The following is a 16001-nucleotide window of genomic DNA, read 5'->3' as shown; positions in this document are numbered from 1 at the left end:
TCTTCATTAGTAATGTGTTGGAGTCCACTTGCCCACCATGCATCTTTCCATCGCCCTTTGGGTCACCTGCAAGGCTAAATCTCCATAGTTCACAATGATTCACAGCAAGAACTAGGTGTTTGAGACAGCTAGACATACAATGGATAGAGCACCACCCAGAGTCAGGAGCACCTGAGTTCAAATGTCTCAGACTCTTGACACTTCTTACTAGCTGTATGATTAGCAAGCCAGTTAACCCGATTGTTTTGCAAACAAACAAAAAAAGAATGCTGGTAGTTCAAATAAAATAAAATAAAATAAAGTTTTTGATGACAGAAAACAGCTTGAAATTAGTAAAAACAAAACCATCACCACCAAAAAAACCAAATCCACTGTAATTTCCCTCATGTAATCCATTCCACTTTTCTCCTCTTTTTATCCCATCCAAGAGCGTGCATTGATAGATAATTCAACTTGCCTGTCAAATTCTGGGAAATAGATATTTTTCTGTCACTGCATGGCTTTTTCTGGCTGGATTACTGGGTCAATCTCTTCTGAGGGGCTGGGCAGGACCAACTGAGGCAAGGCCCATAAAGTCCTTGCTAAGCTCTCAAGCGTCACATTTATAAGTTATACTATTGGCAGGAGGTTCAGAATATTGAATGGACAATCTTTCTGGAAATTAGAGTGCTTGATAGAAACTGCTGACATCTAGATACTACAGACAGGTGATAAGATTATACCAACTGATGAATACTTTACTTTTTTATACAGGGGGAAAGCCTGTTCTCCATCTCTTTGTTTTACATGCATTTTCTCCGTGAAAGGCAACTTCAGAAAAAACTATCACAGAATACTCATGATAGCCCCAATTAGTCACTATTACCCATTTTAGGAATACAAATTCAACTTGGATCTCTACTATGGAAAGTTCTGCCATCGTATCCAACCACTAATGATTTACAAGAAGTTGCTGGAAAGAAAACTTTTCAACAAAGGTTTAAAAAAAATTAAAAGTGTAAATTTAATAGCCATCACAAAATACTCCAATGAATATATGAAAGGCAAATTTTTTTTTTTTTTTTTTTTTTTTGCTGAGGAAATTGGAATTAAGTGACTTGCTCAGCACACAGTTAGGAAGTGTTAAGTGTCTGAGATCAGATTTGAACTCAGGTCCACCTGAGGATTTTGAAATTTGGCCAAACTAGGGAGTAGCAGGAGGTTTGAAAAGAAGTACAAACTTAAGTTCCTTGCTCCTTACCTTTCAAAAGTTCAAGTGCTAGGTCTCAACAGATTAAGATTTACAGAGATCATTCCCAATAATCTAGATAGATAATCTTACTATATAGTTACCATACCTGGATCATTCTTCATGGAGAATTTGTAGGGAAGAACTTCTTAACCTGGAGTCTTTGAAGAAATTTCTGGGGATGTCTATGAATTTGGATTGAGAAAAAAATTATTATCTAGTATAAAATAACTGGCTTCCTTGGTAAATCCTTTGCATTTAAGTTTATGCATTTAAAAATAATATTTTGAGAAGAGGACAATAGGCTTTGACAAATTGCCAAGGCAGTCTATCACAAAAAATGTTTTTAGAATATGGAATTAAAAAAGGCTTCTATGGTCTCTGTATTTTAAGCTAATCAATGACATTCATTCTCACTGAACCAAGTTGCCTTCACAGATCTTTTAAAATTATACAAAAATTTAATTATTTTTTATTTCTCCAAACATACACATGCTCACGTGGTAGGAAGAAGATCTTTCTCTCTTAATTTTAACAAATTTTAATATATGTATAAGATTTACAGTAGTGTATTTTCTATTTAGATCTAGTATTACACTTGGCTCTGAACACACAGGACTCTGAACTTCATTAGGAAGTTACCGGGTGAGGAAAATCTCTATCAGTGTGGGTGAGCAGGTTCTTCAACATAAAGTTTTAGAAACTTGCTAGAGCACTAAGATTGTTCTATGAAAGATCATGTAACTGCCCATATGTGTTCAGTGTCAGACCTTGAACCAACTTTCTAACCATTAGGTAATACTGCCTCTGAACGTAAAACATTTCTTTTAAATATTAGAGGAAGACATTCGATTTTGTATCTTCAGTCGAATATGTCATGGATCAGGTGTAGTGGATTGGGCTGACTGGCCCTTATGGGCACTTTAAAAAGGGGTTCTTAACCATTTGTTGCCAACTGGGGAAGGGTGTGGATGGACTCCTCCTTATAATAGTGTTCTAAAACTAATAGAATAAAAAACTGAAGATTGTAAAAAAGAAAAGGTTAGAGAAAATACCGATGTAATTTTGTTTTCCATCTCAAGTTCTCAGAAACTGGAAACCTGTACACAGGTGGGGGAGGTGGACTAAAATAAAAGCCATGGTTCTAGAGTGATGGTGGTGTGGTTCCTGTTCCTATCTCACAAACTAGTGTTGAAACGTATGAACAACCCAGCAGAGGAAAATGTTAAAAGGGTTTAGAACATTTCTGGGAAGAAGAACTCTATCTAGTAGAATCCTTATTATTCCCATTGAAGATTAAAGAATAGAAAAGAAACTCAGTAAGGATGATTCTGGATTTTTTAGGGGTATAACAGTGATGTATCTTGGATTATCATTTCACATAAGATGGAATATTAGCATGGACTAAATAACATGTCACAACTTTATTAAATCATGAAAAATTTATTAGTTACATGTAGTTAAAAGATTTCTATCAATAGTGTTTTTGAACAAGCATTAGTTAAGTCATGAATTTGCTACTATCAAATGCTAAGTCAAATACTAAAGCTATTAAAATATTAGTGTTTACCTTGTATTTTTCAAACTCAGTTCAACTCTCTATATACAGAATTCCTGTTAGAATGCCCAAAGCAGCCATATTGCAAACATTTACATTCCCCGTATAAAATGTGTAATGTGTAATGTACATCTTCAGATTGGTACAGATTTATAAATATGTACAAATAAACAATATAGTGTAGTTAACAAACTATTTGACCAGTAACACATCGAAAGCATCATATGCACATACAACTTAAGTGAAAAAAAAATCTGAAACCCTCAGGACAAATAGCATAACCATTAATTTGTGTTTATAAAATTGTACAGAAAAAGGGTGTGGTTGGAAGCCTTCAGTGGGCTGCCAATAATACAGTAATTTTGAATAATAAAAAAGAAACATAAGGTAAATCAGAAGTGTGTCCTGATCAATGCTTTGCTGAACAGCCATCTTAAACTCAAATTCATAAACATAAAAACACAATTTGTTCACTGAGCATAAACTATTGCACACAAGCAGTTTCTTTCGAAGAAAAGTAATTATATTTTACATATTTATGAACTTCAAAATGGTTTCCATGTGGTATGTGTTCTATTTGCATTTTCTAAAACAAGAAACATTCATGAAAAATAATATCCAGTAATACTGTTAGAACTGTATTTTACCCATTAACCATACTCTAAGCCTAGTCTATGGCAATGGTATTCTGGTGGGGATTTGGCAAAAGGTAAAAAGGCTGTAAAATATATATGTGCGTCCTGGGCAAGGCGAGCCCCCGAGGTCTGAAATCACTTTTTCTGGGATTTCTTAGTCCCTCGACAACGATCCCCATATCAAAGTCCATGGCCTGACGTCACAGTGATGATCAGACAGTAGTGGAGTAGCTTTCTCTTCTTTTCTGTCTCTTTTCCTTAGAAATCACCTTCTTGCTCTCTCTGGGCTCCAACACCCCATCTTCCGCTTCACTCTCACTACTGCCTTCTGCAGCAGGGTCCAAAGTCATTAGGCCAGATCTTCTGTGTAGAGGAAAATGGACTCCACCCTCCCGAATGGAATTAGCTATAAAATCTTCATCAGAAGAATGGAATGATTCATCATCTCCTATCAAGTGGTTGACAATGTGGATCCCATCAAAAGTGGGTTGGTCTGAGAAGCCCCTCTTGCCTTTTAGGCACCTGAGCTGTTAAAAAAAAAAAAAAAAGCAACACTCAAAATCAGCATATTAATATTTAGCAAAAACAAAACAAAACAAATTTCAACCAAATACATATTGCAAATTCCAATAGATCTGTCATGGAGAGAGCCATCCACACCCAGAGAGAGACTACAGAAACTGAACATAGACCACAACATAACATTTTCACCTTTGTTGTTGTGTTTAGTTTTTCTTTCTCATCTCCTCCCTCTCCCCCCCCCCCCCTTTTGATCTGATTTTTCTTGTGCAGCATGATAAACGTGGAAATGTGTCTAGAAGAAGTGCATGTCTGACCTATATTGGATTACTTGGTGTCTAAGGGAGGGGAAGGGAAGGAGAAAAATCTGAAACATGAGGTTTTTGCAAAAGTGAATGTTGCAGACTATCTTTATTGAAGATATATATAAGGCACATGGGAAGATAATAGCTTTATATTTTATATTATGCATTTTGAAAAATATAAAGCTATTATTATTTTAAAAAATACATATTTCAAGAGTAATCAGACTTGTCTCTTAATTTACAGTTGTAAACATCCTCCCATGTGCCCGAGTTTCCTGTACCTTCAAAGTGTACCTAACACATCACTAAAACCTGACAAGTCCTTATAATACATTTTGGTAAAGCAAAGACCAATATGTGTTCCTTGTCTTCAAAAATGGTTTTACCTTCCTGTGGCTATTCCACCACTAGTTTTATTTACTCCAATACTTTGAGCTGTTTCTATTAAGAAAAGAGAAGGAGCAGAAAACAATATTTAGAAACCAAAGAATATTTTCCAGCTGGAAATATCAACAACTTCAATTCTCAGGAAGCAAATTTGCATTCTGTTCAAATTTTAAAGAAAAAATATAAAAATGCTTAGACTGTATTGATATCACAAATACTATTATGCTATTTTTTTTATAAAAAGAGGGAAATCAAGAATAAAACTTGGATGCCAGACACTGAAAGAGCAGCTTTGTAAAATCCGCCCCCCAATTCCCTGGGAGTACTACCTCTTCTCACCTAGCTCTTAATTAGGGCAGGGAGAGAAAGAAGGGCCTTCCTACAATTGACACCTGGCTTCATTACAGTAATGTCTCTTATTTAAGAAAAAAAAAATCAGACCTTTGGCAAGGAACCCGAGTAATATTAAAGCTCTGGCGAGTTCTGTGTGCCCACTTGGGTGAAATGGATAAGCCCTTCCCCCAAATCCAGCCCCACTTTACAGATGCTGAGGGAACTAATCACTAAGGACATCCTCACTCGCAATAAGACCTCAGCACAACTGCCTGATTCTGAGGCAATGCTGTATCATAATATTGCAACCCCACGATGATTTACTGTTCCCGGTCTTAAAACAAATTCAATGCAATCTCTCTCTCTCTTCTTTTTTCCAGCCTTTATTTTTTGAAGAAATAACAGTTTCTTCACTCTTCTCTCTTCCTGGCTGTTAGGAAGGAAGGCAGAGCAGAAGCAGCGCAATTTCCTGATTGTTTGGAAGGGGGGAGTCTCCTTCAGCACTGTCACTCTGGGGGTTGGGATCAATCATCTTTCCCTTTAGCTGCCATGAATCACAGGCTAAGGATTTCTCTTGACAGACTAAGAGGCTAAAATGAGGGGTAAATAGAACTTTTGAACGACAGCTGTATTGTCTACTTATACCAGAAGTAAACAGGTTTTTGTTTTTAGTGGCAAGAACAAAAGAATCAAACTACAATCTTTTACAAATTAAAATTATGCTGAATATTATATGTCTATGAGATAGTGTCAATTTAGGGGCAAAAACAATTAAAAACACCTAATTTCAAAGACAGTACAGATTCAATTTATATAGAAATGAGTTTTAAAGCATGCTTCAATAGTTGAACAAGTTGTGATACATGAATGTAAGGGAATACTGAGTTGTAAGAAATGATAAGACTTCAGATTTCAGAAAAACTGATGCTGAATGAAGTGAGCAGAACCAGAACACTGTACACATTTATAGCAATATTGTGTGATGGTCAACTACGACAGATTTAGAACTCTTCTCAGCAATACAATGATCTAAGACAATTCCAAAAGACTCATGATGAAAAAAGCTACCTTCAGAGAAAAAACTAGAGTCTGACTGCAGATCGAAGCATATTATTTTCACTTTTTTTTGGTGTGTGGTTTTTTCCTTTCATTCTGTTTCTTCTTTCAAAACACAACTCATGTGGAAATGAGTTTCCATGATTGCACATGTAAAAACCTCTATCAGATTGCTTGCTGTCTTGGCATGGGGAGAGAGAAAAGAAAGAAGGAGAAAAATTTGGAACTCGAAATCTTATAAAAATAAATGCTGAAAACTACATTTATATGTAATTAGGAAAAATAAAATATATGCTTCAGGTTTTACTTTATGTCTCTATATCCAAAGAGAGAAGCTACCCAATATTCTTCTTGAATATTTTAAGTTCAAGACATCATAACGTTAAGTTAATGACAATGACTTTCAAAGTTTTAGCAATGATTTTTTAAAATAACTTTTTATTGATAGAACTCATGCCAGGGTAATTTTTTACAACATTATCCCTTGCATTCACTTCTGTTCCGATTTTTCCCCTCCCTCTCTCCACCCCCTCCCCCAGATGGCAAGCAGTCCTTTACATGTTGAATAGGTTTCAGTATATCCTGGATACAATATACATGTGCAGAACCGAACAGTTTTCTTGTTGTACAGGGAGAATTGAATTCAGAAGGTAGAAATAATCCGGGAAGAAAAACAAAAATGCAAGCAGTTTGTATTCATCTCCCAGTGTTCTTTCTTTGGGTGTAGCTGCTTCTGCCCATCTTTGATCAATTGAAACTGAATTTTAGCAATGATTTTTTAAAAAAAAGTTCCAAATTGGACAAGAATCAAATCTGGTTATTAATATGAGTCTTCAAAAAAAATAAAAAAAAATATGAGTCTTCAAATGAAATTCTCTAAAAGGGAAGGATCCATATCTACAATCTACCTGGCCTGTCAGAGCTGGCCAAATCACAGTGTCAAGATCAGGAGTTTTGGGAGAGTTTACTTTAGGAATCAAACAATTAAAAATGTAAAAGCCTAACAAGTTCAATTCTCAATTGATATGAAATCTTTATTTATTTTTATTATTGTTTTTCTTTGTTACTGATGTACCTCTTTCCTTCTTCTCATCTTGGGGGCATTTCTCTTCTCCAGATAACCTTTCATAAGAATGGTTAACCCAAGGAAAAAAAAAAAAAAACCTCAAAATTGTTCCCAATTAGCAGCTCCCTTAAAGATGTGGAGATGAGTGAAGTCTCAACGAGGAGCTTAGAATAGGTTTATAGATTACTTATGGATGTTATTAAATCCTATCACTCCTGCCCTCCATCGAGCCAGGACATTCGGAACTACTATGTAAGAAAACACATTTCGTGGCCTTGGAGTAATGACAGTTCGGCTTATTTCACCCAAAAAGGAAACTGAACCAAAAAAGGAACACCGTCTACCTGTGCAGGCTCTTTGTAGATCTATCTGGCTAACTTTAAGTCTTGGTATGCACAGAGAACCATCCAACCCATCCCCATACCTTTTCTTTTCTTCTGCCTAAGAAATGTCCACACTATTTTCTATTTCTTTCTGTTCACAGTTCAGTTAATTCTGGTATAGCCAATCTTCCTCAAGTACAACCCTGCCTCCTTTCCCCATGCTTTTTAGGTACCATTTCTTCCAACCCTTTTCTCTTTCCCTCTTCTATTTTATTCAGTTCCCTCAAAAAAAAATCTTTCCCTTTTAATTTAATTTGTGAGTCAAAAAAAGCCCAATCCAACCACAAGTATAAATCTAGTGCTAATAACACATTTTATCAGGGAAAATGAAGTAAATTTTAATATAAGGATCATCAGCCTTTACAAAACTTTAAGATACTTGGTTTTTTCCAGTGGCCACAAATAAGTATTAGCTACCTCATCTTCCTCACCTACTTTTTCTCAATCTCTCCAAGATTAACAAGTTGTTTTATAATTCAAATTTTTTATTCTGTTCGATGTAAATCTTTTTTTAAATCTACATTACATATTAGAATTTATATTAATCAATATTTAGAACACTATTTTTGTTGGAAAATGTGTTCTGAGTTCCAAATGACTTGTAAGTGAACTTGGGGACCATCATTCATTGGGGACTAGCATTCATTTATTTTTAAGTTTATAAGCTGTGGACTCCTTCTACATGAACATGTGCCTAGATTCTGGTTCATTCTAGAGATATTTGGATATTTGGAGATATTTTGAAATCTGTACCACCAATAATTTAATTTTTCTACTCAATCACAGATTTATAAAAAGCAGTACCATTAGGTACCACAAGCATCTTAAAAACACAATTACAGAAATAGAACATTTATAATAAAAATGCTATAAAGGACTGTTACTATGCAGATTTATAAGAGAAAAAAAAAAGGGTTAGTATCCCATTTGTGAAATACAACCAAAATAACAGAACTTGAGAGGCCATTTTCCCTCAGAACACTTTCTCTGACTGGACACCATAAATTTTAGGGAACAAATGGAGAGTTTTGGAGTTTATTATACAACTGAGATAGGAAATGGGATAATTTTGGACCTGGAGAGAGTCACATAACTGTGTAGATTGGGTTCACTACAAATAAATCTGTGCTATCTAATCTCAACTGGATCTTCCATTTGGCAAAACAATTCTTTGACTGGCTCTACTCTAAATTGGCTGTTCCACATCTTTTTTCCTTTCCTCAAAAAGGGCCTTCTTTCCCACCTTCTTTAATTAAGGATCTTGACTCAAGCTTTCCCATATGTCATAACTTCCCTTACTCTATATTGTTTCCAATTCTTTTTTGCTTTACTCTCTGAGGAAGAAGCAGTCCTTTCCCCCTTCTAAGACCAATCAGCAGGTTGCTTGTGTCTCTTTATAAAATTTTATTTCTCCAGATCTACACGGGTTTTCCCTATCTACACCTTCACACATGCCCATCTTCTTCACTCAGAAAAAATTTTCATTAGACCGCATCATTTTAAGTTATTGCCCTATATCTCTCTTCCCCTTTTCAGCCTAGATTCCAGAAAAAAAAAAAAAAAAAAAAAAAAAAAAAAGCTGTTTATACCTGCTAACTCTACTTTTCTCACTCTCTTAACCCCTAGTAACTGGATTCCAATTTTAACAACTTAACTTAAACTGCTCCCTCCAGTTACAAACTCTCTCTGTTAAGTAAGGGTCAGAGCTCAGCTCTGAGCTTTCTTGAGCTCTTTGCAGCACCTACCAGTGCTGAAAACGTGTTAGCTCCCCTCCTGCCTGATTGCTCCTTCACAGTTTCCTTTACAAGGTGGTCATACAGACAAAAACTTTTTTTGGGTATTCTCTTTTTTCTCTGTATTTTTTCACTTGAGAATTTCCCAGGGGTGATTCAATTTCAATTCAAAGATTCCACTATTGCTGTTGAGCCATACTTTCCAGCCTCCCGCCTCTATAGCACTTTCTAGTGGAGATTTTTAATACTCCTACAGGTAAAAAAATCATCAGTGGAAAGCAAGAAAATCCAAGATACTGTGACATGTCAAGAATGTGGGAAGGTGACATGATTTACTTGTGGTATAGTGGACAATTCAAGAAAATGCATGGACACTGATCATGAAAGGAGAAGAAAGAGGGAGGCTATAGTCCATCCTGATTAATGAAGAATATGTAAAAGGGTATCTATGCTAAAAAGTCAAGGTTGGCATCCATATATACAGTACCTTAATGGAAAATAGATCCAATTAAAGTCAGGAGGTTTGAAACAAATATATTATTAAATGACAACCATAAAGAGACCTCTTTAGGATTTTGAACAAAGATTAATGATGATAATACTAGCTAAAATTTCTATATTGTCTGCTAGGTACCAGGCTGTGTGCTAAATGTTTTAAGAACATTCTCTCTTACTTACCTTCTCAACAGGTATGAGAAAGTATGGGAGGGAGAGAATTGGAACTCAAAATTTAAAAAGGATGCTAAAAAATAAAGTGCATTAAAATTAAATTTAAATTATCTCCACTTTTACAGAAGAGGAAACTGAAGCAAATGGATTTAAGTGACTTGTTTAAGCCCCAATGACTTGTTTAGGTCACACCGTTATTAAGTGACTGAAGCTGGATTTGAACTCAGATCTTCCAGACTCTAGGTCCAGTGCTCTGTGCAAGATGGCGTTACTTATGGCCTAAGCTATTCTTCCTTGTTAGTTTGTGGTCATCTTGGAGCATCCTGATATTATAAGCCTTAAGGCTCTTTCTCGGTTCCACATCTTTTTTTCCTTTCTTCAAAAAGAGTCTTCTCACTCTTTTTAATTAAGGATCTTGACTCAAGCAAAACTCTCCATTTGTTTTTATATTTTGAATGAATGGGAAAAAGCATTTTTTGGGAACCAGGAACACCATGAACCAGCTAAGATGGAGCTTCCTGCCTGGCCTCTGACTGGTGCTGACCAAATGATCCTGAGCCCCTCGCAGCCTTTCAGGGCCTCAGGCTCCTTCAACCCTGAGCCCCTTGAAGCCTCTTTGGGGCCCAGGCCCTTCTGACCCTGAGCTCCTCACAGCCTCTTTGGGCCCCAGGTCCTTCTGACCCTGAGCCCCTTGCAGCCTCTCAGGGCCCTAAGCCCCTCTGTCTCTGAGCCCCTCACAGCCTCTTGGGGCCCCAGACCCCTCGGCCAGACTATAACCAGGGCAGTATTGCTGATCTCCCTCACTGAGAGGAGTTCCCACACAGGCAGTTTCTGAAACACCGAAGAGACCACAGGTCTGAGCTAAAAAACTGTTGAAAGACAAAGCCCAACAGAGTCATTTTACGTGCCCTGGTTGGTGGCAGGAAGGATACCACGGGGGGCACACTGAGCTCCTGCCGGGCCCCTCTGCGGCAGATGAGGCTTTCGGGTGGGAGGCCCTGAGTTGCTTTTCTAACAATGGCGGGAGACGACATGGAGTCCGGCCTTTCTGGGAGCCAGGGAACACTCCTTGGCTCTCTCAGAACCAAAGTTGTGCTTCATTTGCCACAAATGCTGTTGCAAGGGGTGGACGTGACAAGAAATAGTTTTCTCTAAAAGCCGGCATCTTTGCTTCCATACACTGTCTTGATCATCCGTACCATGAGACTTCCGGATAGAATACAGTGTCATTGCTGAAACTGAGTCCATTACTGACTCTTAAATAAAACCGTTGACATCTGGACCCAGCCAGGCACTTTCTCTGGGGACGAGCGCCGGAGCAAGCCTGCAAGACTAAATAAACCACTTTCCTTGGCCACTAGAATTGGTAATAAAACAAAACATCCTGGAAGTAAATATTAATGGTTAAATGAGACTAATTACAATTGAAAACAGTAGCAAGAAATGTCTATGTGAAGGTGGAACAGCATGCTTCTAGAGGATTCTAATTATACCAAGTCTCTTCATTTTAATACCATAAGCGACAGCTACATGATTTCCAAATAACTGGCCACTTCTGGTTAAAGGAAAGAAGTCAAGACAGTTGCCTTCATATATATACAGGAATGTTAATATTCCCTAAAAGTGGTCAACAATAAAAGACCCTGAAATAAACAGGGAGTACAACTGCTTCAAAACTGATGCTGTTGCTTAGCAGTTTTCATTCAAGTAAGATAATTCAACCAAAATGCAACAAGTTATTTTAAGCAAAAGAAATTGCGTTTTCTGCCCAAGGTACTGATTTTTCACGATATTGTAATGATCTGGCTCTGAGAAGATTGTGTGGCTGAGCTCTCCAAGAGTGGTGGGGAGTGCCCTCAATTAAAAACCACAGAGGTCACCTCCAGATCTAACTTCAATAAAACAAAATTCCCTTTATAGTCAATAGATTAGAAAGCACGGTAGCAAATTCTTTTCGATTTCCATGTGTTTATTAAGAACTAATTTTAAAATCAATTTATTAATAAGCAACTAATTGGCACAAAACACAAATTATACCTTTTGCATAAATATTATAAATTTGGCATCTGAAATCATCACTTAGTGAACTAACATAATTTGTATATGTATAGTTATTTATTATTGGCAAAATGTGATGCAATGCTTGAAAAGAAAAACACTGAAGTGCTGATTTCATTAATTTACTTATCACTTTACAAATTCTGAAGTGAGAAGCATGCAGTTTAATGCATAGTACATCAATATGTACCCAGAAAGCATACTGTTAATAGAGGACTAAATAATATACTATTTCTTACCTGATGCAGACTGCCTCATCAGGTTAAGCATGAGAGAAAGACAGAGTAAGAAAGTCAAGCTATTGAGAGGTTTTGTTTGGACAGGAAAGTCACTCTGGCAGCAATTTTCTCATCAATTCTGTACCAACTCAAATCTCATGGAGGTTAGAACTGAGAAGTTCCTGACTGGTTTCAAGCAACACGAACTACTTCATAAGCTAGCACAAAAACACATAATTTAGAAAGGAAAACTGTTAATGAAAATATAAGTACAGAGCTGAAAATAATAAAGCACTAAATAATAAGAACCAGGAAGCTGCCTCCCTCATAGTCTGGATGGGTGTAACTTTTGACAGTAAACACTATATAAAACAATTCAGACTATAAAAATGACTAAATAGAAACCGATGGACATCAGGTGCTAACTGTTTTGAAGTAAAGTTATTTTAAACCTGACTCTTTCAATTTTGTCTAAAGAGGATCTGAAGGTCATCACCATTTGGAAACTACAACCAAAGATAATGTTCCTCAATAAGTCAATATTTACTGACTTGGCTGGTAAGATACAGAAACACTTGCCATTTATGCAGGTGGAACTCAATGTTATCACAGATCATAAGAAGCTTTTTTTATTTCTGAACATTCTTTAGTATAGTTTCTTATTTGAACAATGCAGGAAAGATGGGACTTGCTTTAGAGGATCACCCCACTGTAACATGGAAATTTTATTTTCATTTGTGGCTTCTCAATACAAGTTCCTGCTCAAAATTCATAGTCCCAAATCTGTGCTGAGAGATTGTGCTTTCTGGAAGAGATAGCTTTTCCTCTCTCAATCAGGGGGCCACCCAATGGTTTCAGTACGTGAGTTTTCTACTTCCCTTTAGTATATTACAGTGTAATGGCAACTATGAATTTCAAGAGATCAGGGATGATTTTAAACTTAATTATAAAGATGAAGCAGAACCAGTGAAACCATAGTTATGTGTAATCAATCCTCTTAGCAGAATTGTGATGAAGAACAACAATTCTTTAGATTCAAAAGAATGAGAGGAAGGACTAAATTGGGTATTTTGAAAGACAATCAATCCACAACAAAGTGGAAAAAAAGTCATCCTCATAGAGAAAAAAACCCCTAACCAAATGAACTTTGATCACCACCAGACAGGGCTCAAACCATAGAAATGCGTCATGTGATACTAAGTGAACAGTTGCAGTAAATTTCCAAGGTTGACTCATATGAGATTATAATGCACACATCAGTACATTTGGGTTTTACATATTCTCAATCCCTGCAAAACACCATGTTGTAGCTTTTTAAAAATTCAAGAGACATACTTCTAATGTTTCTATAAATTCCTGGACAATATTCAAAACAGGAAATACATTTTCTATTTGATGGTTTATTTTATTGTTTAAAACTGCAATTCTAAATTTTGAAGACTTCATGGCTATCTCTCTCCAAAAAACCCATATTTTGGTCAGTAATTGATGTTGGGTTCTTAAGAAAAAAAAAACTCCCCCCTCCCCAATTTTAGACTTTTCAGTTCTCAAAAACTGAAATGAGTAGGAAATGAAATGCTAAATTTATTCTCTATTATCAGCTTCTCCAAAAACTGTATTGTAAACGTGACAGATTAAAACCAGCAGTAAGCATTCAGACCAAAAGGTTTCCAGTGAATCAGAACAGGAAACCAATAAAAGCGATCAATGGGAGGTCATGACTTTTTGAACACTGCACTCCTTATACAGACAAAAGCTATAGCTGTGTAGTCTAATTAAAATCGTGGCAAAAGTATGATTGAAGTAAAAAAATTTTAAATGTCTGCACCAAGAAATGTTTTCACACTTCAATCTGGTTAGTCACCAGAAAGCCTGATAAAACATATTTGAGAAATGCAAACCGATCTTCTTCATAAGAAATTTACACAAGTTATAAATAAAATACATGTACAGGTTCATTTTTTAAAATCAACATTTTCAGTAGTAGAAAAGGATCAAAGTCCATCAAGCCCCAAAGCCCCTGAAGAACTGGGGTGTGAAGCTACTTAGCATCTTTAAAATAATAAAGGGAGGGAACTAGCAAAGGGGGATTTTGAAACTTCCTCCCCGCCTCCTGAAGCATACAACTAAAATCATATGGAAAAATGAAATATTGTGATCATGGATCCTCTTCCTGCTAGTTAACACATAAAAGCAACTGAAACCTTCATTTTTCAGAAGGCACAGAGTGGTTCTATGTAAATTTATGACCAATTACAGGAAATAAATCACTTCACATTTCTTTCACTCAAAACTTTTAAAAATGACATCAAAGGCTACAAAGATTTCATTTGATTTGACTTTGTTTTAGTTAAAAAAAAATTTGGAAAAATTCAATGGCATTCATTACCCAGTGCAAAATTTTTGCCTGCTAGGAATGAACACTAATAAGCTGTCTACTAAGTATCAGCACAACAGCTTGTAGGAACTTTAAAATAATATTTTTATATTTTTTAAATGAATAAAATGTTGAACAGGATAATGACCGCCTTTATTTGCAAGTGGATTATGGTAAAAGCAATCACATTTAAAAAGTAAACTGTGTTTGTGTCATTTTATCATAGCTAATACTTCTATAGAGTGTGCTACAGTTTGCAAAATGCTGTGAAGTACTACTATCCCTATTTTACGAAAAGGGAAACCATGGTTAAGTGACTTGTTTAGTCAAGAAAACATCTGAGGAGGCTTTGAATTCAGGCCTTGTGACCTCCAGCTCCAGCACATTATAAACTATACTTTAAAGATAATAGGATTATCCTCTGGCCACTAACTCTGGAACTTTTTCAGGTGGAAACATTGTAAGTGACCACAGAGTACCGACTGGTAATACCAAGGGCTCACTTACCATGCTCATCTCAATGGTACCGATTTGGTGATGTCATCCCATTCCCTGTCTGCTTTGTTTCCACGAATCCACTCCTTTAACTCTGTCCAATCACACGACTTTCCCCGTACTCTCTCAAAGCACCCCACTGCCAGTCTGTGGGGGTTCTTGTTATCTGTCCCTCAGGGTGACCCAGTGGCCAGGAGGAACAAGCTGGGGAGAGCCCTGCCCTCCCTCACCATGGATGGCTCCCTTTGGCTAATTCCCACGGGGCCCTGGACCCTCTCTGTTCTTGACCCACAACAGCTGGAGGTGAGCCAGACCTGGGAACTGGGGGCCAGATTCCTCCCTTTCCAGGAGTCAGAGACAGGACCATTTGTGCTGCTCGTATTCTACGATCACAGGAGTACTGTGAGATGTAAGAGGCCTTTCCAACAGCCCTGTCGCTGAGCTCTCAGGTGAGCCATCTTGGTTCCTAGAACGCTGTTTTTACGAAGACTCAATAAGTGCTACTCCAAATGAGCAGATGCCCATTAACTGGGGAAAAAGCTGAAAAAATTATAGTATCTGAAAGTAATGGAATGGTATTGTTTCATACAAAATGATGAGCAAGCTGATTTAAGAAAAGTCTGGAAAGATTTGCATGAAACTGATGCTGAGTGAAGCGAGCAGAACCAGGAAAACACTGTACACAGCACAGCAAGGCTGCGATGATCCACTGTGAAGGGCTTGGTTCTCCTCAGCAATGTGGTGATCCAAATGAATCCCAATAAACTTTGGGGGTAAAACACCACCCGCATCCGGAGGCCCACGGACACGGCTTTCACCTTTTTGTTCTTTCTCATGGCATCTCGCTTTTGTGCTGATTTTCCTCTCCCAACCTGACTCATATGGAAGTATGTAAAAATGAATGTACATGTAAAATGTAAAAAAAAAGTGCTAGTCCATTCCTTTTCCTTGGGAGGGAAAGGGGTGGAATGTGAGTGAAAC

At 36.9% G+C, this 16001-nt stretch overlaps 1 protein-coding gene across 1 annotated transcript in view; it reads right to left on the bottom strand.

Moving 5' to 3' along the window:
- Nucleotides 1–2651: 2651 nt before the first annotated feature.
- EVI5 (ecotropic viral integration site 5) overlaps nucleotides 2652–16001 on the bottom strand; it is a 214395-nt gene continuing 201045 nt past the window's right edge. Inside the window, 1 exon segment of the mRNA XM_051999991.1 lies at nucleotides 2652–3948. Within this exon segment, the coding sequence (XP_051855951.1) occupies nucleotides 3634–3948 (315 nt within the window). The 3' untranslated portion in view covers nucleotides 2652–3633.

The sequence above is a fragment of the Antechinus flavipes genome, chromosome 4 (assembly GCF_016432865.1).
Source record: "Antechinus flavipes isolate AdamAnt ecotype Samford, QLD, Australia chromosome 4, AdamAnt_v2, whole genome shotgun sequence".
NCBI classification, from domain to species: domain Eukaryota; kingdom Metazoa; phylum Chordata; class Mammalia; order Dasyuromorphia; family Dasyuridae; genus Antechinus; species Antechinus flavipes.
Note: the sequence above shows the minus strand (reverse complement) of the source record. Positions and strands in the feature narration are given on the sequence as shown.